Source organism: Solea senegalensis, unplaced genomic scaffold (assembly GCF_019176455.1).
Source record: "Solea senegalensis isolate Sse05_10M unplaced genomic scaffold, IFAPA_SoseM_1 scf7180000015604, whole genome shotgun sequence".
Classification (NCBI taxonomy): domain Eukaryota; kingdom Metazoa; phylum Chordata; class Actinopteri; order Pleuronectiformes; family Soleidae; genus Solea; species Solea senegalensis.
The window spans coordinates 1-25,461 of NW_025321382.1; the positions used below are offsets into that span (position 1 = coordinate 1).

Here is a 25,461-nt window from a genome sequence, read left to right on the forward strand (position 1 = left end):
GATTAACTTAGTCATCGATTAATCGTTGCAGCCCTCATTCGGACTGTAGCAAACCAGACGTCTATGTGGACAAGGGCACAATTACCTATTCACACACAATAATTTGCATGTAATTAAAGGCCTTTCATTACATGCAGTCAGGAGTACGAAACCATAGAGCTGCAACGATTATGTGGTTAATGATCAATCACTAAATTAATTGTCAATCATTATTATGATTGATTTATTGGTTTGAAGCTTTTCTAATGCTTAAAGCAAGATTTCCAATTGTTTCGGCTTCTTAAATGTGAATATTTTCTTCATTTCTTTGCTCCATAAAACAAAGAAATCATTACAAGTGAATCTTTTTGGCTTGTGGACAAAAACAAGACATTTGTGAACATCATCACGTATTCTGTGTGTGTGTGTGTGTGTGTTCCGTTGAGCGTAAGCTAACCGGAAACCTGTCACAAACGTAGCTAACGCTAGCAGCTCTGCTGAAAATGCACAAAATGGCGTCGTTTCTTTAAATACCTGTTTGAGCCTCGCGAGCAGAACGCTCTTCACACCGACGGTGTCCAAGTTCCTGCGCTTGAGTTCAGATTTAAGGTCAACAACTCTTAATTCTGATAATTTCTTCAGCTCCGTGGAAATGGCACCCGACGCCATTTTACCTAAAGCTCACGATCCCACGGCGCGCGTGCGCAAACTTGAATTGAAAGTCCTTTCTTCTTCGTTATGTCTATTTTGGCTTCCGTTGAGGCCACGCGCCGCCTCGTGCTGTGGAGGAATAACAAGTGGGTAAAAAAAGATGCTCTTCTTCTAATAATGACTTCCGGTCACAGTTATAATGATGCTGCTGCTGCTGCCCTCTACAGTCACAGTTATAATGCTGCTGCTGCTGCTGGCTCTCTACAGTCACAGTTATAATGCTGCTGCTGCTGCTGCTGCTGCTGTACAGGTTATAATGCTGCTGCTGCTCTCTACAGTCACAGTTATAATGCTGCTGCTGCTCTCTACAGTCACAGTTATAATGCTGCTGCTGCTGCTGGTGCCGCTGCTGCTGTACAGTCACAGTTATAATGCTGCTGCTGCTGCTCTCTACAGTCACAGTTATAATGCTGCTGCTGCTGCTGCTGCCTCTACAGTCACAGTTATAATGCTGCTGCTGCTACAGTCACAGTTATAATGCTGCTGCTGCTCTCACAGTCACAGTTATAATGCTGCTGCTGCTGCCCTCTCAGTCACACAGTCACAGTTATAATGCTGCTGCTGCTGCTCTCTACAGTCACAGTTATAATGCTGCTGCTGCTGCTGCTACAGTCACAGTTATAATGCTGCTGCTACAGTCACAGTTATAATATTGCTGCTGCTGCAGTGGCTGCTGCTGCTCTACAGTCACAGTTATAATGCTGCTGCTGCTCTCTACAGTCCTGCTGCTGCTGCTCTACAGTCACTAATCACTGCTGCTGCTGCTCTCACAGTCACAGTTATAATGCTGCTGCTGCTGCTGCTGCTCAGTCATCACAGTTATAATGCTGCTGCTGCTGCTCTGCAGTTATAATGCTGCTGCTGCCCTGCTACAGTCACAGTTATAATGCTGCTGCTGCTGCTGCTCTCTACAGTCACAGTTATAATGCTGCTGCTGCTGCCCTCTACAGTCACAGTTATAATGCTGCTGCTGCTGCCCTCTACAGTCACAGTTATAATGCTGCTGCTGCTGCTCTACAGTCACAGTTATAATGCTGCTGCTGCTGCTGCTGCTGCTGCTCTCTACAGTCACAGTTATAATGCTGGTGCTGCTGCCCTCTACAGTCAGTTATAATGCTGCTGCTGCTGCTGCTGCTGCTGCCCTCTACAGTCACAGTTATATGCTGCTGCTGCTCTACAGTCACAGTTATAATGCTGCTGCTGCTGCTCTCTACAGTCACAGTTATAATGCTGCTGCTGCTCTACAGTCACAGTTATAATGCTGCTGCTGCCTCTACTCTTGCTGCTCTACAGTTATAATGCTGCTGCTCTCTACAGGTTATAATGCTGCTGCTGCTACAGTCACAGTTATAATGCTGCTGCTGCTGCTTTCACAGTCACAGTTATAATGCTGCTGCTGCTGCTGCTCTACAGTCACAGTTATAATGCTGCTGCTGCTGCCTCTACAGTCACAGTTATAATGCTGCTGCTGCTGCTGCTGCTGCTACAGTCACAGTTATAATGCTGCTGCTGGCTCTACAGTTATAATGCTGCTGCTGCTGCTGCTCTACAGTCACAGTTATGCTGCTGCCCCTACAGTCACAGTTATAATGCTGCTGCTGCTGCTCTACAGTCACAGTTATAATGCTGCTGCTGCTTCTACAGTCACAGTTATAATGCTGCTGCTGCCCTCTACAGTCACAGTTATAATGCTGCTGCTGCTGCTTTACAGTCACAGTTATAATGCTGCTGCTGCTGCTGCCCTCTACAGTCACAGTTATAATGCTGCTGCTGCCTCTACAGTCACAGTTATAATGCTGCTGCTGCTGCTTTCTACAGTCACAGTTATAATGCTGCTGCTGCTCTCTACAGTCAGTTATAATGCTGCTGCTGCTGCTGCTGCCCTCTACAGTCACAGTTGTTCCACACAACTGTTGATTTTTCCCCATCACAAAGTCTCACAACATTGTGTCCCTTTATCTTGTTACACACAGAGACCAGAAAATAACCACAGCTGTGGACAATACACAACATGGATAACACAATATAAACATTAATCAACACACCTTGAGTACTACTGCTGCTAAAACTGCATCATTTGTCACTTTGACTCTTTTGTTTGTTTCTACTTGCTGTTGTTTATTCTGTACATACAAGAGTACTCAATATAGTTTCTTAAAACATTATTATTGTTATTATAGTCCTTTACATCCGTGCATGTTTACAGTATTAGCCTCAGACTCAGGGCTACATTTCACTGTGGGTTACATGAGTGAAACCATGCATGTGACAAATAGAACTCTTAAATCTTGAATCTTGTTCTATGAGGAAACGCCACGGTGTACAGAGAGTGGTGACGTCAACATATTCATCATTTCTTTGGCCAGTTTATCAGACATTTAATTCAACTCCTTTAATAATCCTGAGAGTCCAGGGACCCACATGAATATTATATTACAGCCCATAATACTTCAGCAGTCAGCAGATTTGACTTCCTCCTGCAGGATCTCCAGCAGCTCTGAGGAAAAAACAGACATTGTAATGTACATGTGTTTATTTATTGTCTGTCTTATTTCATTTGTTACTTTGTCTATATTTGCACAATAAATGCAATAAAATAAATAAATAAATTGCACTGCACTTGAATTTCTGTCTTAAATATTCTTTTATTTTAAAGTTATATATCTGATTTAAATCATTGTTTCTCAGAACCAAAGTTAATTTATAAATATTATAAACATGTCAGCTATCTCCCTGCCACCATCATGTGGATAAAGCAATAGATAATCACATTTTAAAATCAGTCAATGGAACTAGTGTAATACTCAACATACTAACAAGAATTCTACTAGAGCTGCAACTAATGCAAATTACTGTCGTAATCGATTATTTTCACGAGACAATCGAGTAATCGTTAAAATACGTTGATCGGTGTTTGTCAAACCTGGAAATGATGATGTTCTTAAAATGTCTTGTTTTTGTCCACAAAACAAAATGATTCATTTTGAATGATTTCTTTGTTTTATGGAGAAAGAAAGAAAGAAAGAAAATATTCACATTTAAGAAGCTGAAACATCAGAAATCTTGTTTTAATCATGTAAAAACCTTCAAAGCTCTAAATTCTATGTAACCCAACTGATTTTGAACTTTTATTCAGAGAGCCTATTTTAGTGCATGTTGGAGCAAGTGTCTGGGATGTTTGAACTGTACGACACCAATGAAAGGAACCAGATTAGATTTATTCCAAGTTTATTATTCTTTAAAACTAATATAAATCCCACAGAATATGATCCTCGTGCCTTAATGTTAATGAATGCATGGATACCTGCTTTAAGTACTGCATTTCAACACTCGTTCCTCTGCTCTCACTTTCACGGCCTCAGCACATATTCACGACTTTTCTCTCTTGTGCAAGTCTATGCGAGTGGGTTCGTCAACAGCATTAGTGTTTTACTTTCCACAGCAGCAAAATGGACGCCGCTGCCCCGAACTACAGAGACAGACAAAAGGGGCAGGTGTTTAAAAATGGTTTGAAGTGAGAGAACAAACAGTAAATCCCACAGTGAGCTGTGTGTTCCCTCTGAACACCACTGCCAGGATCAAATGAACTCAGTGACCCCAGGTTGCAGGCTCATGCGAAAACTTTGTACACACACACTCACTCACTCACTCTCACACACACACACACGCAGACCTGAGATCATCTTACAGAAAGCTAAGTGTAACAGGCCTGTCTGCAGGGAAAGCCCAACAACATGACGATTCACAGCAGATCCCAGAAATCATTCAGTTTAGAAAGAACAGTCAAGAGAAGGAGGCGACATTCTGTTTGTGGTGGTGTTTTAGTCAAATAAAGGAGCGGGAGGTGTCGTTGGAGCAAAGCATGTGCATATTCTGGGAGGAAGGTGAACAGAGGAGTTTATTTCCACTCTAGAAATACTGGGTGTGCACTAATACAGCAGCTGATCTGTTAACATATTTCCCTAGTTAGGAATGTCTTGATTTACTTAAAAACATCGTTCACTAACAATCCACATCTTCTAAACATAAACTAATCAATACAATGGTTGGTAAAAATGAATCCTGCAATGTTATTTGTTTTGTTTTTTTAAAAAAAACTGAAGGTTGACATTCTATTCTAGTAAAGCAAGGCATTGAGTTTACAGAAATGCATCTTTACTAGAGCAGTTATTCTCACCTGCAGACGGTTAGGCTGTGTTCAGCCCACGTTATATGTGCAAAGAAATGCATCGCAAGGAAACATGCAGAGAAACAAGAAACAAAAATGACACTTGAGGAAACGATCAAAGCTACATAAAAGCTTTATAAATACAATAAAATCTTAAACCCTTAATGGAGAATTGTAGCTGTTGTAGTAATATGTGATAGCTGGCACTCTAGGCTCAATGCTTTGTTTTTTTTCTTCTTCGTTTTCTCATCATGGAGCTGCACAGGTAATTCATGCCATCTTTGGTTGACTGCAGTACTGAAGAGAAAATTCTTATGATCTCAAAATAAACTTTCAACCAAAAGGGTTGTTAGAAAATAAAAACAGCATCAACTCTCAGCAGACAGCTGCGCCTCAATGTCCACTCTGCAGATGGGGCACTTCTTATTGGTGAGGAGCCACTGATCCACACACAGCTGATGGAAGAGGTGCATACATGGTAGACGTCTGCAGAGAACACACACACACACACACATGCGCGCGTGTTTTATAGACTGTGTGTAACAGTTAACAGCTCATCAGAATAACACATTTATTATTATTATTATCATTATTATAGTTACTTATTATAACTTCCCACACTTTGATGGCGGTTGATGACATTTGCTGAGGATGTAGTTTACTGACCATGGAGGAGATGATAAGATGCTGCTAATGTTAATGTTGATTCTTCAATAACAAGATATAACTTAACCTTGTGAGAGACGGGATTCTAATCTCATTGTTGACCACATGATTCTACTGTGTGACTGTGTGTTGCTTTAATGTCATAAAGATAAACACTAAAAACTAAAAATGCTCTAAATACTCACGACTTAAACTTCTTGATAAACCATTTAAGACCAAAGAAACAAACAGAACCATTTCATACATTTCTACACCTTCACTTATGAAAATAAGTCTCGACTGTGAACAATTCAGTGAAATCCTCAAATGTGACACTAATCATCTCATGTGCTGCCAACAGGGGGCAGAGCGTCCTCCTAAAAAACCTGAGTCTGTGCCAAAATTCAATTCCTTGAGGACGTTCATTTTACGGCACTCTGGGGTTTTTTCTGCTAAATTAATTTACCCACGGGTTAAAGAAAAAATAAAGATATCTCCAGGGAGAGACGGAAGAGAAGAACTGCAGCTGCCACCTGACCCTGAAAACTGTGAGCACCAACTCCCAGGAGGGGAACCATTTACCTGACATCCTCGCCCTCTTCTAGTATGGACAGACAGATGGTGCATTTCTCTTCCGTGTCTTCGTCGGCTCCCTCGTCTTCCTCTTGTTTATCATGCAGCTTTCTCTGTCGGTGAGAAACGTTTGGACTCGTGACTTCGGGAACACGACGTCAGTCAGTCAAGCAATCTCTAAAAACTCTGCGTAAACAACTGCTGAACTAACACTGTGTCACTATTAGATTTAGATTAAACGTGTAAAAACTATTGTGTAGCTTATGAAGAGAAAATTACACTGAGTACAAACATTACATACTTCCTTAGGGGACAGAGAGAATGGTCATTTTGTCCTGAAAACAAAAAAACCTTCAATCTTCTCTAAATCTAAACTACTGCTGCTAAACTACTACTTTAAATCATTAGCCGAATTCCCTGGCCCCCAAAGACTAACACTAACATCTACTGTACATGTGAGCAGAGACATGTTTCCAAATTGATTTGTTCATTATTTCTCACCGATTCTGGGGTTGCGTGCATATTTTTCCCAATAGACGCCCAAGCTTCAGGGGTTAACTGTTGGTCAATGTCTCTCTCCAACACCTTCTGTATTGGGTGGCAGGGTGTTAGATTGCTTGTTTAGATACATTTGGAAACCTCTAAGGAAAACTTTTCCCCAACAAGGTCTTCACAGCTGCAATCTCCAGTAACAGACACTACAGTTTAAAATGAGCACAAAAGACCAATGCACACTCTGTCCCAGAATAAACTGCAACAGTCATGCACAGTCAACCCTACAACAGTGCAAACAGTAGCAACACACGCGCTCACAGGTGCTCACCTTCTTGTACTTGTGTGGGTAAGTGCACCTCTCTATGGTTCCCTGAGAGGCTCCTCGGTTCACAGTCCCCAGTCTTTCCTCTAAATGCAGCAGGTCCTGGTGGAAGAGGTTTAAAAACAACGCTGTGACACCGACATCAGGGCTTTCCATCTGTGCACGTACATTTGTCTTCATGTACAACGAGTGCCAACTGGATCATTTAAATGTGATCATAATCAAGATGTAGTTTACATGTAATTTTTACTGCTTTACTTTACTGATAATCCCAGTCTGTAATAGGTATTACTCTTTTGAGGCACATGGAGAAACAGGTGAATGGAGCTATAATTGTAGTTGAGAATCACATGTGTTTTAAAAGTCCAGTTTTAGCCGGACTAGCACAATAACCTCAGACGTCATGTTAACGCGCTGAGAGAAGTTTAAAACAATCAGAAACAAAACGTAGTCCTCACCTCATAGGTTCTTCCAAAGCCAGTCATTCTAGATGAGATGTACCGAATGTGCGGGTAGGTCATATCAGATATGCCAGTGTGCTGCGAACAAGAAGAAGAAGAAGAAGAAGAAAGCAACACATTCAATCATGAGAAAATGCATTTATTACATAAATATACAGCACGACAACACGTCTGAGAGGCCTGGTTTCATTTAAGGGGCTCTAACCTTCTGTCAGTGCTCAGAGTAATGTTGTCGATTAGTATTTGTGTACTTATATATAATATACGTACATACATAGAGTTGTGTTTTTTTTAATGAAAACTGGGATGTGAACTTTTCCTCAGGGGGAACATTCAGTTTAACTGTATCCTATAAAAAGAACAGCTGCTAATTCTTTTTTTAAACCTTCTTGAAGGTGTGAACGTGCTGGTGTCATCGGAAGAAGACATTTAGAGGAGGATCTAAAAGAGGTCACATGGCACAGACTGTATGTAATGATGAAGGTCACAGATGCATACACATTAAAACTAATCAACTCGACTGAGTTCATCAAATCATTCACTTGCTTTAACTTATTTAAAACATGCAAATCCAGGCAGTGGTGAGGTGTGGATAACTGTACTCTCACTCATGTGCACTTGCTCTGATGTTTCAAAGGAGAAGAACTGAATGTAAAATGTAAGTAAATGTTTTGTGGTTCTGAGTGAACATGTATTTGTGGGCTCTGACTCAAAGCTTGTGGATTTGTTGAGTGTGCGCATGTGAAATGGCTGATGAGCTTCTATTAATTGCTCATGCATTATTCATCCGATTCACCAAACCATCCTTGAAATAACTGATATTACAAATAAGAAGCCAGCACCATTAATCTCAGCCCGACTTCATATAACAGTGCTTCTTCCTCATTTATGCTAATGTATGCATGTGTGCGGAGGGTTTCTCTCACCATGAAGGGAATGGGGAAGTGGTGCAGTCTGGGGGGAGGGTGGTAGTGGGGCAAGTGGGAGTGCAAGTGCCCTGAAGGGTAGGGAGCCATAGTTACTCCAGCCTCGATGCCAAGCTCCCTGTTGACAAAAAGAGTAAAACATGCATCATCACAACCAACCGACGACAACAACAACAACACACAACACACAACACAGGTGTTACATTTCATTCATGGACACTGACCATGCTGTTCTCTGCTCAGGCTGCCGAGGATGGGAAGACATAGTTTGTGGCACATGGATGTGGTGACCATGGCCGTAGTTGGGGTGCATTCTGTGGGGGTGTGGAGGCGGACGCTCGTGTGCTCGTCTGCAAGGAAAATAGAAAACACCAGGTTGACAGGGACGGGGTTCACGGCCGAATCTGATCCGACACGGAGACATAAACACTGTTCACGCTTACGTCGGGTGCTGCATCATCCTGCGCCTCTGCACCTCCACCCTCAGCATGTCATGTTGATGGAGCCTCTGCACAGAGGCCCCCAGTGCTGGCATATGGTGTGGCAGGGCCTGGTGCTCTGTAGACAGGTGCTGGGCCAGTGGGGCACTTGAACTAGAGAGGTGGTGGTTAGAGAGGGGAGGAGGAGGGGCAGGAGGCACAGCGTGGCCTGGAGGGTGGGACTGCAGTGGTGGAAGGAAGGAGTGAGGAATGACATAATCGCCTTGTGGAGCTGACTGAGGCGTTAGCTGTGGGTTTCCATGGGAGTGAGGACAGGCCGCGGAGGGCTGATGATGCAGTGAGCGCGCTAAAGAACCATCTGGTGAAAAGAAAAGAACAAAGTGACACCTTTGAAATGATTTTGTTACAATAAAAAGACATTCTAATGACGTGTTTCCACCGCCTCGCCTCGCCTCTCTGTAGCATTCAGCCCCAAACTTATACTGAGGGAGAACATAGTTTAGTCCTGGGGTCTGATGACCATGACCATGACTTTAGACATGATCAGGCCTGAAAGGCATCAACATTTACTGGTGACGTTGCAGCTCGTGTCCCTCATCTCAGCCATTCCAAGACAACTTTCAGTTTTTAAAACAGAAGTCCTTGTACTTGCTTTCCACCGTCGCTGTTTCACACACGAGAACACGAGAACCCACTTCCTGTTTACATGCACATGCCCAGTGTGACGTTAATATAGACACGACTACGTGATACTTCTGATGCTTAAACACTCGTCTGGACGAAGACTGTTTTTATCTTAAAATGAAAAAAAACCTGTTGTATGGATGAAGCTTAACTCAAACTCTTCAGAGAGCTTTGACACCATTTCACACATCCTGCTTCTGCCGGGTACAGAATATAACGCACCAGCTGCTGTTAATTACTATAAACATTAGGAGTTTAAGAGTAGAGCTGTCTGACACTTTTTAAGTACTACGACACAACTAAAGAGGGATTTTACCAAATGCAGCAGCAGACGCTTAATGTTTTAATACGAACAAACATCAGAGACATTAGACCAGTGTGTCGTTTCCTTTACTCACAGGAGGGGTGGATGTAATGTCTGCAGGGCTGGGGTTGTGTTTGTGGCTGAGGCTGAGCCACCATGGAGGAGCTGAACGAGTCTGCCACCGCCGGCTGGCTGGGCCCAGGATTGGCCTGAGAAACGAAAGCAGGGGGCCGCGAGGTGGAGCCTGGGCAGCAGGGGTCAAAGGCCGAGTTGCTGCCATGGAAACTTGCACCGCTATTTGCACCACTACGAATACTGCTGCTGCTCAGGTCCACTGGTAGAGTTTGCTGTGGGAGGAATGCAGAGGCGTTACAGAGAGAAACGGGACAAACCTCTGTCGTCCCCTCCGGGTTCAGAAGGAGAGGGCCGGGCAGGAAGTGGGGTTAGGAAGTTCAACTACCGGCTCGTTTCTGAAAATATGTGTGTTACTCGGCGCAAGCGGTTTGGCGGCTGTGAGTTAGCTCAAGCATTAGCGTCAGACAGTCAACAGTCACTGCTTAGGTTTACTCGCAGGATTCAGTCATGCAAACACACTGTTCTACAGCTACAGTACGGTGTGCTGGTGACGTACCTGGTCATGGTAGTGGGTCGTGTTGCTGCCGCCACTGCTACTGCCGGCGCACGGTGCAGGCAGAGCGCTGGGCCTTTCCACGGGGCAGCTGGGCTCCTGAAATGGCAACGTTCCTGGGGGCTGCGGTGCCGGGTGATGGACGTGGTGGAGGAAGTGGTGAGCGTTACTGTGGCTGTGACTGTGCTGTGAGCTGCTGGTCTGCTGGGAGGACGATGCCTGCAGGCAGCTTGGATGGGAGTGGCCCAGGGAAAGGTGGCCAGGAGAGGGGCCTCCACACGGGGAATGCTGCTGACAGCAGGAGGGGAGTCTGGGCATGGCTGTGCCTGCATTTTCTCCTGCAGTACCCGACAAACCCGCTCTGCTGTCATCTATCAGAGTACAGGACATAATTAAGCAAAACAAACAACGACCAAATAAATAAAAGTGAGCTGCAGTACAGTACAGTCTTACCTTCTGTGGCTGTGCGAGAAGAGCCACTCGGCCTCTGTGTGTGCGTGATTTCAGATAGTGAGCCCGGGCAGCTAGTAGAGGGGCCTGGGGCATCATTGAGCTCTGAGGTAGAGGCATGATGGGAAGATGATGATGAGGATGACCTGACTGTTTGTGTGTGAATGCTGCCAGATGTTGTTGGCACAACTGAAAGATCTGAACAGAAAAAGAAATGAAATTAAATCCTACTTTATGGCTGAATCGTATACACCTTTGCCGAAATGTTAAATTAAGAACGGTATATGTTATAATATACTAATTAACTTGTTTGTCGTCATCAAATGATGTTTGACTTATGACTAGAGTCTGGTGTTTTATCTGTTTGCACATCAGCCCAGACTTTGTACTCGGGAGCAGGGTCAATGTCATGTTCAGTTCAACTGATTTGGACATTTGCATTCACGAGAATGAACTCCAACAAGTTCTGGGTTGCAGTTCATGTTGGAAAGCAGCTTTTGTCTGTCACACAATGTGCAGGGTAACAAACGCAGCTGCTCCTCCTCTCTGAACAGATGCTTGTGTGGAAAGTAGCTGAGGTTTGTCCCAAAAACAAATGCTGACATTTGCATGAGCAGGAACTCTCTCTACTTTTCATATTCACAAAGTAATTTACTCTTCTTTATTCTAAGAAATGCAAATACTTTAATGCTCAACCATTGTGACTGATCCCACAGGTGTCGTGGGGCCCATGCATCGACTTCAGTTTCATCAACGTCCAAGGTTACAAACTAACCTACTTTTACAGAAATAAAGTAGTTGTGTGCCGTTTTAAGAAATGCAAATAAATATGATGCTGCTCGAGGTTAATGTTGATATTTAATATACAGCAATATAGCTTCTATTCTCATAACTGCAAAGGAGATTGATTTCCTTTAGACTTTATATAATTAGTTTTACAGACATCATTACCACACCTGTAAAAGTAAATTGTACGACACAAATTATAAACAGGTAGTATATTTTAATATCCCTCCATTAATCTCTTACCTCATGTTCACGTTTTAAAAACTATCGAGTTAAACTCTAACTGATATTAGTGCTTGGTGTTAAATTGTCTTGACACTGATAATAGACTGTCATAAGGAAGTAGGAAACTTACTGTATTTAATGAGTTTGCTTTAAGATAAGATTTTATTAATCCCATGATAGGACAATTCAGGTACAGTATACACACACACACACACACACAGACAGAGGTATCTGCTTCACTATAGCTGAGAATAAACTAAGGAATCTAAAAGAAAAAAACAGGAAGGTTCAAATGTGCTTCGTTCATTCTTACCGTCTTCGTCGACAGTGAGATCCACCACCTCACCAGCATTCTGACGCAGTGGTTGGATAACAGTGGAGAGTCGGTGCCGTCCGCGAGGCTCCTGAAGGCGATTCTGGGAACAACTACTAGCCCAAATCCTGCTGAGGCCCCCCACTGAGCGAGACCTGTAGAACACACACACACACACACACACACAAACACAACAAAAAGCCATTCTCAATCAACTTTTCTGTAAACCAAACCAGCAGGAGCATCAATACACATCAGTGCAGCATCTGCTTTGACAGAACCAGAGTCCTTTACAAGAGGGTAGATGCTTTTAACTGGTGTTGGTGTAAGTAAGCACAGTAGACACCTTTCATGACAGTGAACACCAACAGTCACTGGTCACAGGAGTGGCTCCATACCAGGGTTTCTCAACCCTGGTCCTCTTTTAGATGTTTTCCTGCTCCGACACGCCAGATTCAAATAAACGGGTCGTTATCAGGCGTCTGCAGTCATCAGTGCTGATGACGAGCGTTTGAATGAGGTGTGTTGGAGCAGGGAAACGTCTACAACATGCAGGGCAGTGTTATGTGATATTTATGGTTTCTGATATCTGACCCAGTGACTTTGAGCAGTATTGGACCAGTAAGGGAACTGAATATCGAATGGTTTCATCCCAACTGCAAAGTGAAAGCACACTTATTAACGGGCACTGATCGATCAACTGAGCCTTGTTTAACAGATGAATTATTAACAGTTGTGTCACTAGCATAGAGACGCAGCAGTGGCTAAATGCAGTGAGAACACAGCAGGTACCAGCTGAGTGTGATTCACAGGTGTTTTGGAATATGGAATAAAACAGTTCTGTTGAGTTCCAAATCAAGCCATCACTTTTCAGGGAAAATTCCATCCCAGTCATCATTACACTGTGTGACACACATAACAATCACAAGTTTGATCTCAAATGTTAACTATTGTACCTTTAACCTAACAACTAGCACAACCTGATGAATCTGTATCACGATATTATGACAGGACAAACTTATCTGGACTGAAATGGAATGAGCACCAACACCTGTGTGTCACACAGAGCTCCATCCACCACCACCTCATCACTTCCATCTAAAGCTCAGTATTCTTTGCACACGCTGTCCTTTTCCCTCACTTCCAACTCGATATGCTCTTGCCCTTTTACTCCCTTTTAATTTTCTCTCACAAAAGCTTCTGTTGCTCTAAGCCTTGCTCTGAAGTGAGAGACCAGGGAATATCCACATTTCCCCCCTCAGTGCTGTAAGGCCAGGTGATCAGAGGGAGGAGGGGTGAGCCCAAGGGACGAGAGGTAAGAGACTGTATGGGAGTGCCATAAAGCTGGATACCATGGAGCTTTGCGGCTCGGGATTTCAGTGCTACTCCCTGGGAGAGTTTTAGAGGTACACAGGAGCAGAGGGAAAAGGCTGTATATCAGTATGTCAACACAGCATGGCCTCGTCAATTCTAAACTGATCCTTATCGATTAAACCATAGACACAAATTATCAAATGATCCATTGAATTCTTGCCGGGATTCTGCATGTTTTTTTCTACTGTGGCTGCATTTGCTGCAGACCAAACTCAGGAGTGAATCGAGCTGGTTTAGCGTTGATGTGCCACTGCCATATATGCAAAAACATGTGGAAGACTCGGGGCGCTTCCCCGAGAAACAGACAATACTGTGGACAAGATTATTGTATGTGTTTGATATTTGCTCTCCACTCAATGTAGTATTGTGTATTAAAAATGATGGTGACCACTGCGCTGAGGTTAGGAAAGTAAATTAGAGATACATGTTGTCTGTCTAAGGTCCAGGTCTGCAGTTTCATTCATATTGAAGAGGGTTGGCTCAGTCTCGGTCAAGTCTCATTTTCAATTCCAGTAGTGGCAATTTCTCACCACAAGTTTCAACTTATTTGTACGTCCTCATATTCTGACTTGTACATGTGTGAGTACTGGCAGACTTCCTCATATAACTTCAGGCATGTTACCTTCTTCTTCTTCTTCATCATCGTTTCCTTTGACCCGAGACAAGACATGCTCAGTCAGTGTGTACAGATCCAGACTGACCCAGCCTGAACGGCTAAGGTGTAAAAATAAAAGCCCATGAGAGGACAGGAGGACAGGAGGACAGAGTGTGTAGGTTGCTTTACAGTGTGAGCACTGATGATCATTTAAATATTCAACCATTTTGAATTATGGGCTGCCCCAGCATCGCACACTCATGGACACTGGCACGCCAGCACCACTGCTGAAAAGACAACTTTACTTACTGACAGTGAGACAGATGTGAAGAGGATTTCAGAAACAAATTAAGGACACAAGAATCAAATGTGTGAGTAAAGGTGAACTGACAATAAGGTTACAGTAAAATCATAACTAACAGGTTGACATTTTATGGACTTCTTAAATGTTCAATGTAATCCTCGTGATGCAAACTGGGCATCGATCACTTTCGTCAGATATGGTTTAACTCAGGAAATGCTTTATCTGTGGTTTGTGTGGGAAGCTCTCGCCGTCTAAATCCAGATCAATTTCCTATGAGACATGTTGCACAACTACGACAAGGAAATCATGGAAGTTACTTATATGATTTCATTTATAAACAGCAAAAGCAAACTATAAACACTTGCAGACACACCGACAGCGATGAGGGTTAGTATGCAGAGGGGGGCACATAGTGGTTGTACTGGGGTCTAATTGGCCAGGCACCTCAGCTCTGGGATGAACCTTGGGAGCAGGACTACCCACTAGGGATGACTATCTAATTAAGTAGACCTGGGATTATTTTGCAAATATCTGTTTACCACCAAGACCCCCTGAGTGTGGAGGGGTAGTCAAGAGGAAAACAGTATATTGTAAACATGAAAACTAAGGGAATGGGTGTCTTCGTGAAGCTGAGGTGGTGCCAAGCCAATGTGATGAGAGCCACGTACCCCGGGGATGGGAGCACGGCTGAGCACTGCGGTAATGTAGTGTAAACTGCTGCAACAGAGGCTGCTGGCAGCCAAGGCTGGGAGTTTGGGAGTTAAAGGGGAGGAGATCGTACAGGGAAGGAATAGCACAATCTAAGAGTGGTAAACACTTTCAAGTTTATCTTCACAATTATTCAAATCTGTAACTCTTAGCACTGAGGCGGCAACTTTGAACTGTTGTCAGTCATCACTGATCTGACGTATATTTTATCTGTAATGAGAAAAATAAAAGAGAGGCAATTGGCATCATCAATATGATAAAAAAAATACAGTATACACTGTGTACTTAGACGGGCTTGTGGTACTTGCAGGAGCACCCAGTAAACCTGTTTCTGACCCACTTGTCAAGTCCTATATACACAGTATAGAGCTGCAACTAACGATTATTATCATAATCGATTCATAATCGATTAATAGATTAATTGTTTCAGTTCTAATACAGTACACATCCCACACGACCCGTCTGCTAATGATAGATGATAGAGATGGTCTTAATATGACTGAGTGCAATATCCAAATCAAAAGACATTGCAATGATTGGATAAGAATACAATTTCCATTGTGGTGAAATACCACAGTGCTACAGGAATTAAAAAAAATCCTCATGATATGGACATATGTTTTGTCATACCAATGTTGGATCCTAATCTAATCACAACATCAATCAAAATAAGTACAATATGATCTTCTGACCATGTCATGTAGCTCCATGGCCTGGTCCTCGTGTGTCGTTTGTCTGAGGACACTTCAGGAAGAGAGTGAGTAAAACCATGCTCTTAGTACTATGGTATAACTTGTTTACTTTGACATGCCAACTAAACAGTCACAAAGAAAACAGGTCTCATAACAACATGGCAGAGGTATTTCCAGGATAACGATCAACTGGGAATTTATTCATCTGATCAAAGATGTCTCTTCCTGTTTTAAAATGATAGGGGATCAAATATTTCACACTAATGTCTTGATTGGTCAGAAGAGTTTTGGTAGTTGTTTTGTGGTGTTTTGGTGTTGATGGTATATCGACGCATCCGTCATTTGTTCATGAAATTCAAATGATTTTTTTTAACCATCTCACGCACAACTTTTATGTTGTGGTCAAAAAGGTGTAATAACATTTAAGAACTTTTTGTGATCTGTCCCGAGCTGAGTTGCAGAATCCGTGCAGAGACTTCAAATGTATCTTCATCAGCAACAAAATGCTTGTTTATTGTAACTCGCTGAGCTCTGAGTAAAGCGACTGCCGAACACGCCCCGCATGCCACAGTTAAAGCAGTGGAATGTTCCCCTAATGCACTGCTTTACAAGAGAGCAAAGTGTGGAGTGGCATGAGCAAATAAATAACAGACTGCAGTTCAAATGTAAGAATCATCACTGACAGCATGTCACTGAGAAATGTGAGAAAAGCAGGGTTGGATTAAAATAACATGATAGTTTGCACCATGTCTCTAAACTGCTAGAGTTGGATAAACTTTGACATTCTGAGGGAAAGAAGGAGATAATGAAGAGAAGCTGTCCATGTCCAAGCATTTACAACTGTATCTGACTGCAACGCTGCATGATCCACACACATAATAAACACTATTATACTATATAAACAGAGAAAAACATTAAATGAGAGGCTTTATTTGCTTATGTAAAAAGGGGATTATTATTCAAGTAGACCAATCAGTGCTCCATGAAGCTGATTTTTGCAAGTTAACATCACTTCCACAATTTCAGGAATCCAGGATTTGTCAAAACACAATTGATTCACAGGCAACAACATAACAACAACCCAACCACTAATCAACAAACCAGTGCAAACATATTTGGATCGATTATGATATTAACTGCGGTGTGTGTGTGTTAACATCATCTACACACGAACACACACTGGACCATTCACAGAGTAAACACAGATTTCACTGCTCATTCTGTTGGCCTTTGATTCTCCACTGCTGCCCATCCCCCCTTTACTGAGGCTCATCAGTGAATTCTCTGGCGAGCCAGGACATCTTTGGAAGTCCGGGAAAAAGGCAGATTACACAGGCTCCGGCATTCCAGGCTCGGTGTAATCATTTCCAAGAACGACTTTCAAACATAACTGATGTGGTAATAAGAAATAAGACGTACACAATGAGAGACAAGCTCTTTGAAATGGTGATAAAAAGAGGTTAACACAGATGTAAGGGGGAATGAATTCATGTGCACAGCCACCAACATGACGACAGGAGGTCAGATTATGAAATGATAAGAATTCAACAACACAGGTCGTGTTAATGATGGTGGGAAATATGAATCCCACTGTATATATTAAGTAGTTAATCTGAGAACTGTGTCAGTGTGTCGAAAATCTGAATTATCACGGTCATGTAGACATATTTCCTACTGTAATAGAATATCTACACACCCCAGTTTTGTACATTGTTGAAATGAACAAAGAACAATAATGTTTTTTGTTAAAGAAAATGGCACCTCCTCCACACCTTCACAATGACCAACTCAAACATCCATCTATAAGACAAATGGTCATATATCCAGGCAACGGATGAGGGTTGGGTGTTTGTGTTAGTAATAAATATAAATAAAATATAATAAAGTGTTTTTACTACTATAAACATCTAGACATGCAGCGTCCCTGTGTCTACAAACTTAGCTATGAAATCCATGAGCAAACAAAATCCACTGGAGAAGTCCACCACACCCCACCTTGTGTACATTTTGCTCTTAAGAAGCCTTAAAAGCCAGCCTTGCAGTTGACAGCCATTTTAGCAGTGCACCTGCACTGTTTATGTTAAACAAACAAGATCAAGCTCCTACATAGATGAATAGGGACTGAGCCACTACTGCACTTTCATTGGTAGGGTAGATCTGCACGACATAAAGTCACAGCTTCTCCCTTCAGGGGTCGCCACAGCAGATCATCTCCCTCCATCTTGCCTTGTGTCCTCTTCTGTTACACCATCTCATGTCCTCATGTCCTCCTTCACAACATCCATGAACCTTCACTTCCTCTTTTCCTCCTGCCTGGCAGCTCCATCTTCAACATCACTATCCCTCCTCTGCACAAGACCAAAAACTATCTCAACCTTGCCTCTCTGACTTTAGTTCCAAACTGTTCATTTCTAATCCTGTTCCTGCCTAAAAAGTTTGCCCTCCACAGATTATCCGTCTCTATGTACGTGACTGTCTTAAAGTGCTTTATGTTCAGTTGCTATGAAGCAGTAACTGATTTATTGCAATGTGTGTCATGCAACTACAAACATTCTTGTGTTTGACAATACTGTGTGTATACTTAAATACTTCCCCTTACGTTCTAGTCCTAAAACCCAAAACGGTATCCACAAAGAGAATTATAATTATTATATATGAATTATTATACTTACAGGACTGTACAAATCTTCCATCAATGCAAAGTACATTAAAGCTTCCCTCTCTAATGATAAGCTACAGCAAAGAATGATGAATAACTGTCAACACTAAGATAAACAGTCATCATCACAGTGTTAACATAAACCAAAAGGTCCTTATAAACATTTAGACTTTCTTGCAACATGATCTATTTCTTCATTGTTTGCCTGAATATTGCTACATCCGCTGCTTCCGCTTGTTGTATGCAATCACACGTGTGTTAGATTCTCACACACAACGCACAAGTCAGTCCAGGACATTGGTGCTTCGTTGTAGAGAGAGCGATACACGAGTGTAAATCACTGTGACAGACACCAACATGGAAGTTTGTTTTTTAACTGTTTTTTAAATAATGGTGGTATTTAACAGATCGCTGGAGTCCAACAGTGACAGCAGACCTGGTGCTGACTCTCTGAGTGATGAAGTAACACCACTGGTCAGTCTAAAGCACTGTGATTAGGAAATGAAGTTATACCATTGCAAGGCCAGCCAAGAATTAAAACTTCCCCATTGACCGCTGCTGTTGGATGTTTCTGGTGCCAACATTTTCCCTCACGTCCTCAGGCGGCTTTTACAGGCAGCATAAAGTCCCTTTGTATATTACACCTCAACTACTCTGTAGAAGACAGTCGCAGATACTGCTCATTGAAGATAAGATAGAGCTTTACCTGCACAGACACGACGACACTGACATAAATACAAGGAAACATTGTCAAAACCGCTGCACAACCATGACGTGAATTTTATCAGACAAGGCTACCATTATAAAAATGCAGATTCAACATGAGAACAGGAAATGGTCATCAATGCCATTGTCACTCACTAATGTGGAAGCTGTAAATACATCAGATTGATGGGCTACAAACCAAGCAGGATTTTTTTGTTCCATAATAAGCAACGTGACATTCAGCAGTCTAACATTACTGTACCTTACATCATGGATAAAAAATATGCATAAATGTTTTAAGATAAAGCACAGCGTCAGTCTCACCTTCAAACACAGCATTTCAAAGCTTGGCAGAAAACGTGGAGATGCCTACCTGAACCCATCTCCCACGGTGACTATCTCCACCTCACTGTCCGTTGACGTGACGTTGATCTCCTCACTCGCAGGGACAGCGGGGGCCGGAGCTGGTGTTGCTTCAATCACCACCACATCCTCATCTAGAGCACCTGAACAAAGCAGAGGAAGTTAGGATACTTCTCAGATATGCCATAAAACAACAATGAAGATCCCTGTCCAGTGTTCTGTATGTTTCTGTGTCGGTTACTTTGTCACATCACATCCACAGATCTAACACATGAGCCACAGCAAATGACTCCGCCTTCTTTATTCAGGCCATACCTGTGCCATTGGAGGACCGTGATATATCTGAACACAGTTAAACCTACAGGTTTATTTCAGGTTATGCACAGACATGAATGCATCAACTCGCTCCTCACCAGTGATGAATACACAGGACAACAAGCATTTATTTTATCATTTGTTTGTGACTGAGGTTTTCTGCTTTGGCAGTGCAGGGTGTGTTTTTGTGCACATCACTAAATGACTCGTGCTCGTGAAGTCCAAAAATCCCCACTGTGATTTCTATTCCAGTGTCTCATGAGAACTGCTGCTTAGCACCCTTTGCAAGTCTAGCTGCCTGGCACTGTGGTGAAGCCTTCACATGGTCACACAAACACAAAAGCATTTTAAAGTGGTGAAGAATTGTAATTAACGAGCTTACTGTTTGATTAGGTAAACCAACTGATATTTTTGAACATGACAAAACAATCCAGGTGTTCTGTTGACAATAGAGTAGAGGAAGGATGATTCTCTGTGATATCACACACTCACTCTAACACTGGACTGGGTGTGTGATGAAACCTTGTTTCATCACTTGCCTCCTTGCTTTCCCCAGCTGTAAACACATACCTTGTTTTCCCTGTGAGACCGGCTGTTTCTATGCAAAAGCTGCCACTCGACAGTGTCTTCAGTTTTCTCCCACTTGCCTTCCACCATAGAGGCAAAACAACTAACTTTCCATTCTCCCTCAGGGCCACAGGAACATATTTCTGAAGCTAACTGGCTACATAAAACAATAAAACACTGCAAAACAGGGAGCGGACGGTTTGCTTTTCACAGGACATACTGACGCTGAAACATTTCAAAAACAGGAGGTTGAAGGTGCCTTTCCTATGCACGGCTACTTTGCTCAGAACGAGGGCAGAAAGTGATGGTTTAGATTTAGAAGCTGCATAAAACTGTTGTTCCAACAAGTACAGAGGGCAGCGATTTCCATCACAGCCTGCCAGGTGTGGGGTCCTGAAAAGCTCAGGGGAGTAGATATTCCTTCATCTGCGGCACAGAGGTCCTCGCAATAACATACAAACAATCTAATGCAAGTTACAACATTCATCACGTCTACACAGATCTCAAGTGCTATGATAACAGTTTATAACCTTTTATAACAAGTTAAAACAGCCATGTACAGTGGATCTGTGGATCTGTGAGAATGTTTTCACGAGTTCTGATTAACATGCGAGGTGGATTCTCTTATATAACCACAAAACTTTGGCAAACTCACCATTTGATTTATTGTCTGATTCTTTTTGTCATTGTGAGTCAATAAAAAAGAAGGTTGGCACGGCGTGTTCATACCAAACCTAAATGATTTTTGTAAAGCCACTGAATTAGAACAACTCTGCAACGGGAAACAGAACTGGTGCCATCTTGGTTTTGTACTAAGTTACAAACAACGGCTGGAATTAAGCAGCAGACCGTTCACGACGCTCACACCCTCTCCTTCTTTGTTCTCTTGGTTTAAATGTAGGAGACGTATTGTACTATTGTAGGTACACACTGATGGGTTCAACAATAACATATTTAACAATAACATTTCTGATTCTTAGTCACATTTGGAGAATCGTATCACATAGGAAGCCATTGGCTCAACTTAAGTAATAGTAGTTATTTCATGTAGGCAACATTAAAATAGGTGATGCTGCAGTGATCTGGAAAGAAGAAAATGAGATGTGTATTCTTCTTACTCTAACTCTTGTTCTTTTTTTAAATTGATTATAATTATGGGTTAATATTACTGTAGATGTACTAATGCTTTTTAACTACTCCAACAGTAGCACTGAAGATTCTAAATACAGTATCACAAACAGAAAAAGTGACGATAGTGATTGCATCTGATTATGTCTGACATCACTAGTCCACAATATTGTGGCGATCACACTGCGTTGACACTGGATATTACATAAGCCTTCTCTGTTGGTTTACAATGCTTTTGACCAAGTTAAATACAGCATATGGTAGATGCAATACAGAAGCTACAATTAAATACAAAGATTCTAGTGTACTAAGGTCACGGTGTGTAGTTACCTGTGGCTACAGTAGCACTGTTAGCCTGGCTGCTGGTGCTGCTCACATCCACATAGAGCTCATCAGCTTCAGTAGACGAGGGGGAGGACGAGTCCCGAGTCAGCTCCTCGCTGGAACTACTGGTGCTAAGGAGAAGAGCATACTTCCTACGTGCAATCACTTCACGCTTCTTCCTCTGCAGTAACAGTCGCTCCTTCTGCTTCTGAGTCCGCTGAGCCCCTCCAGGAGTTGTTTTCACAAAGCGTTTCCTATGCAGCGGTCGTCGGCTCAGACACGGCCGCTTCAGCAACACCGGCTCAGCTTCAGAACGCACCCACTTATGAGAGCGATGCCCCCGAGTTCGACCCAAAACAGGCCGCAAGCCGCGTCCAGTGGCTCCTCCAGTTGTCAGGGCGGGAGCCTTGTGTTGGCCCTCTGTCGCTCCACCTTCCCCTTCATCGTCCTCTGAGCTAAGAGTGTCCGAGTCCCCGAATCTCAAACTCGAGGACGGGGAGGAAGCACAGTCACTAAAAGAGGATTCATGATTATGTTCATCCTCACTGGGGTGCTGTAAATGTTCTACCCTTGAATGCTGAGGGGCCAGTGAACCCTCACTAATGTGGCCCTCTTTCAGAGAGCAGTCTGACGGTCCTGCCTGTTGGCCTTTTCGTTTTCTACGTCCGGGGAGGTTCCTCTCGGAGTCTCGGAGTGTTGCTGTGTCCCTCAGGGCCTGATGCCTGGACTCACACAGGGTGTCAAATTCACTGCCTGCCTTTCCAATAACCTCCATGTTGTCAGGGAAGCTCTTAGCAGCCTCCATTGGTTCTGGGTTAACCAGAGGCTCCTTCAGATGCTCCTGTCGTCTGGGGGCCTCAGATGGCACCTCACTCTTCATGGTGACAGGTGAATCCTTACGAAGGACAAGGAAAAGATTATCATCGTGTCAGTAACAAAATGATCAATGGTTCATCCAAATATCAGTGATAAACCCAGGCAGCACAATCACACAATCTGCTCAGATCTGTTAAATCAGAGGATGGAGCTAACACAAATGTGAGTGAGTCAATGTAATGCTTTCATGTGTATCTGCAGGAGTCACATGACCTTAATATCCAGGTGTTAGCAATGGCATGGCTTACGTTACAGGGAAAGCAGAAACTCAAAATTGGTTTCTTTGATTCCATGCCCTGAAATGTCCATAAAACTATATAGTAAACAAGGTTGTTACTGATCATCGCATTGGAAAAAAGTGCTATTTTGGTGCATGTGCATCTCAGTTACACCATTCCTATGCTCTGATGCTCACATGTTCAACAACAACAACTCATACGGTGATATGATCGTGTGCAAAATATTACTGCACATTAATAGGATAGGTATGTTTTTACAATGCAAAGTAATACAACACACACAAGATAAATTAGGCTATAAAGTTATGGCATTAACATTCTAGAACCATGATCCCTGATCCTGGATCAGAGTCTGGGCACAAACACACACACAGTGTTCAAGGCAGTTGAAAAAAGTAAATATGATTAAAAAAATTATTCCAAAACAAAACTATAAACATTGATTGCTCCTAGCATGAGTTATTAAATGGTTGTGGATATCTCTATTAAAAGATACCACTGTCATTAATCACATCATGTCACACGTTTGCAGCAGCATATTATCAGTATAACTGAAAATGACTGAAAAGTGCACGCTCATGCCCTACGTGCTGGTAATACCACTCAAACAAGACACTAGCCACATTTTCTGATGTAATAAGAAAACGAAATCCCAGCACGATTACTTTCACGATTTGACACAACCTCCACGTTTCTAGCCCCATCCAAACTTTGTGCTGATGCGAGAAGCTTTTAAGATGCATTCCTTTGCAATTCTGCATTGAAAAAATATTTATAAAAATATGATGAGTGTCCCTGTGTAATTTACTGTTGATCAAAATAAAACTCACTGTAAACAAAGCCTGTACGCAGATATGTTTCAGAGAAATGTTTTTGGCCTCAGCTGCAAAACAATGACACAGTCACACCCACAGCTATATTCACTTTACATTTCTCTTACTATTTGACTACATTCACATGTTTCTGTGTCGCCTATCGTGCATTTCATTATTAGCATTATTAACAACAGGGGAGAAACCACAGACTCGTGCGCCAGTCAATTAAGCTGCAGCTGCTGTTGATGATGATGATGATGATGATGCCATGAGATGACTTTCTTGGAAACTGTGAATCCAGTGAACCTGCCATTAAGAACATGAGCCACACTGCTTTGACTCACAAGTCTCTGATGACTTAGAATTGTTCAGATGCCACAGAGAAAGCTGGGCAATGACATACATTAATAATAAAAGGCTCTCAGAGGACACACAAACACCCACATATTACTCACTTTAATGAGGCTACGACCAACAGAAGAACATACGAACAGTGAAATAATTAAAGATGTGCGAGTGAATCTGGTTCATCGGGTGCTGAGATCACTGTTTTCAGTCAGTGAAACGACAACCGAGCATTCACATGAGACAAAATCTGAGCTACACGGATTGATTTCCTTCGTATTGAGGCTGAAAGTGATGCTGTGCATAGTTTTAATAACGTTGAACAATTACTATGAGCTCAGCAGCAGCAGCAGCGCTGTGTGTGTGTGTGTGTGTGTGTGTGTCCCACAAACACTGGCTGACTCCACAGTAAAGTGGTATTAACAGTGAGGGCGACACAAATGTGAATGTGTAATGCAATGTTGGCCGTTAGTGATGTGTTCCGATCCAACACGAACCAGGGGCAGCCAAAGTGGCTAAGCCAACTAGCTAAGTGACATTTACTCCAGACACAAGACAACAAAGACAACACGTACCTGGGTTTAAGTCCTTCTTTCGAAATGTGTCACCGTCCTTTTTCAAACATGTGAAGCAAAATCCCGTGAGAAACGATGACAGGCGCTGAAAACGGCTGCTAACGTGGCTGGAGCTACACGGGCCCGCGCACACACCGCAGTCCGAGGACGTTCGTGGCAGGGAGCGACAAACTGACAACACGGTCCCGAGCTGAGCCGAGAGAAAACATCGACGCTAATGGGCCCTGAGAAGCTACGAGCTAAGCTAACCAAAAGCCTAGCTTCACTTCACTCATCAAATCGCCGACTACACTCAGCCATTTTGACGAACACCTGAATCCGGGCGAGTGTCGACTACAGCGGCGACTCCACTCTCGTGTCCGCGGCTCGAAAAGACACGAGTGTCTCACTATTCGCCCTCGACGAACTTCCCATTCCTGCCTTCCGAGGTATCCCCTGTTGTTTACCCAGCAGGTCGTCGTTTTCGCTGGCTCTGGCTCGCGGCCACAGCGCAGCTGTTACACGGAGCGTCACGCGGGGGCGCTACATCGCTGCCTGCCAGCAACCGACGAGCAGCCGCGTTACGACACTTTACGACAGCTCGGCTTAAGCGATTTAAAGGCAGCCCAGAATAAACGGAAGAAAAAACACTGAGTCCACCACATCTGCAGTGTCAAGTGTGTAATTATAGGTCTGTCCTGCTCAGCACTGACAGGACACGCGATACTGCATCGGTGTCGCGTGTGTTCCCTCGCTCCATGTCCTCCATTCTCGATACTGGAGCGCCC

The 25,461-nt window shown here is 43.0% G+C and overlaps 1 protein-coding gene across 3 annotated transcripts; it reads right to left on the reverse strand.

Annotated features, from left to right (window-relative positions):
• Positions 1-3,901: 3,901 nt before the first annotated feature.
• rnf111 (ring finger protein 111) lies at positions 3,902-25,375 on the reverse strand. Of its 3 annotated transcripts, none has more exons than XM_044017569.1 (15): positions 24,695-25,373; positions 21,851-22,739; positions 19,521-19,653; positions 12,111-12,265; positions 10,790-10,891; positions 10,340-10,707; positions 9,803-10,055; positions 8,724-9,078; positions 8,505-8,630; positions 8,281-8,398; positions 7,352-7,432; positions 6,900-6,995; positions 6,578-6,664; positions 6,086-6,189; positions 3,902-5,344 (listed from the first exon to the last, which is right to left on the reverse strand). In XM_044017569.1, the coding sequence occupies exons 2-15, from the start codon at positions 22,722-22,724 to the stop codon at positions 5,227-5,229; spliced, it is 2,970 nt and encodes a 989-aa protein (XP_043873504.1). In that variant the 5' UTR covers positions 22,725-22,739; positions 24,695-25,373; the 3' UTR covers positions 3,902-5,226. The 3 variants fall into 3 exon arrangements, with proteins under 3 accessions (XP_043873504.1, XP_043873502.1, XP_043873503.1); XM_044017567.1 differs by having other exon boundaries at positions 10,790-10,984; XM_044017568.1 differs by lacking the exon at positions 6,578-6,664 and having other exon boundaries at positions 10,790-10,984; positions 24,695-25,375.
• Positions 25,376-25,461: the final 86 nt, after the last annotated feature.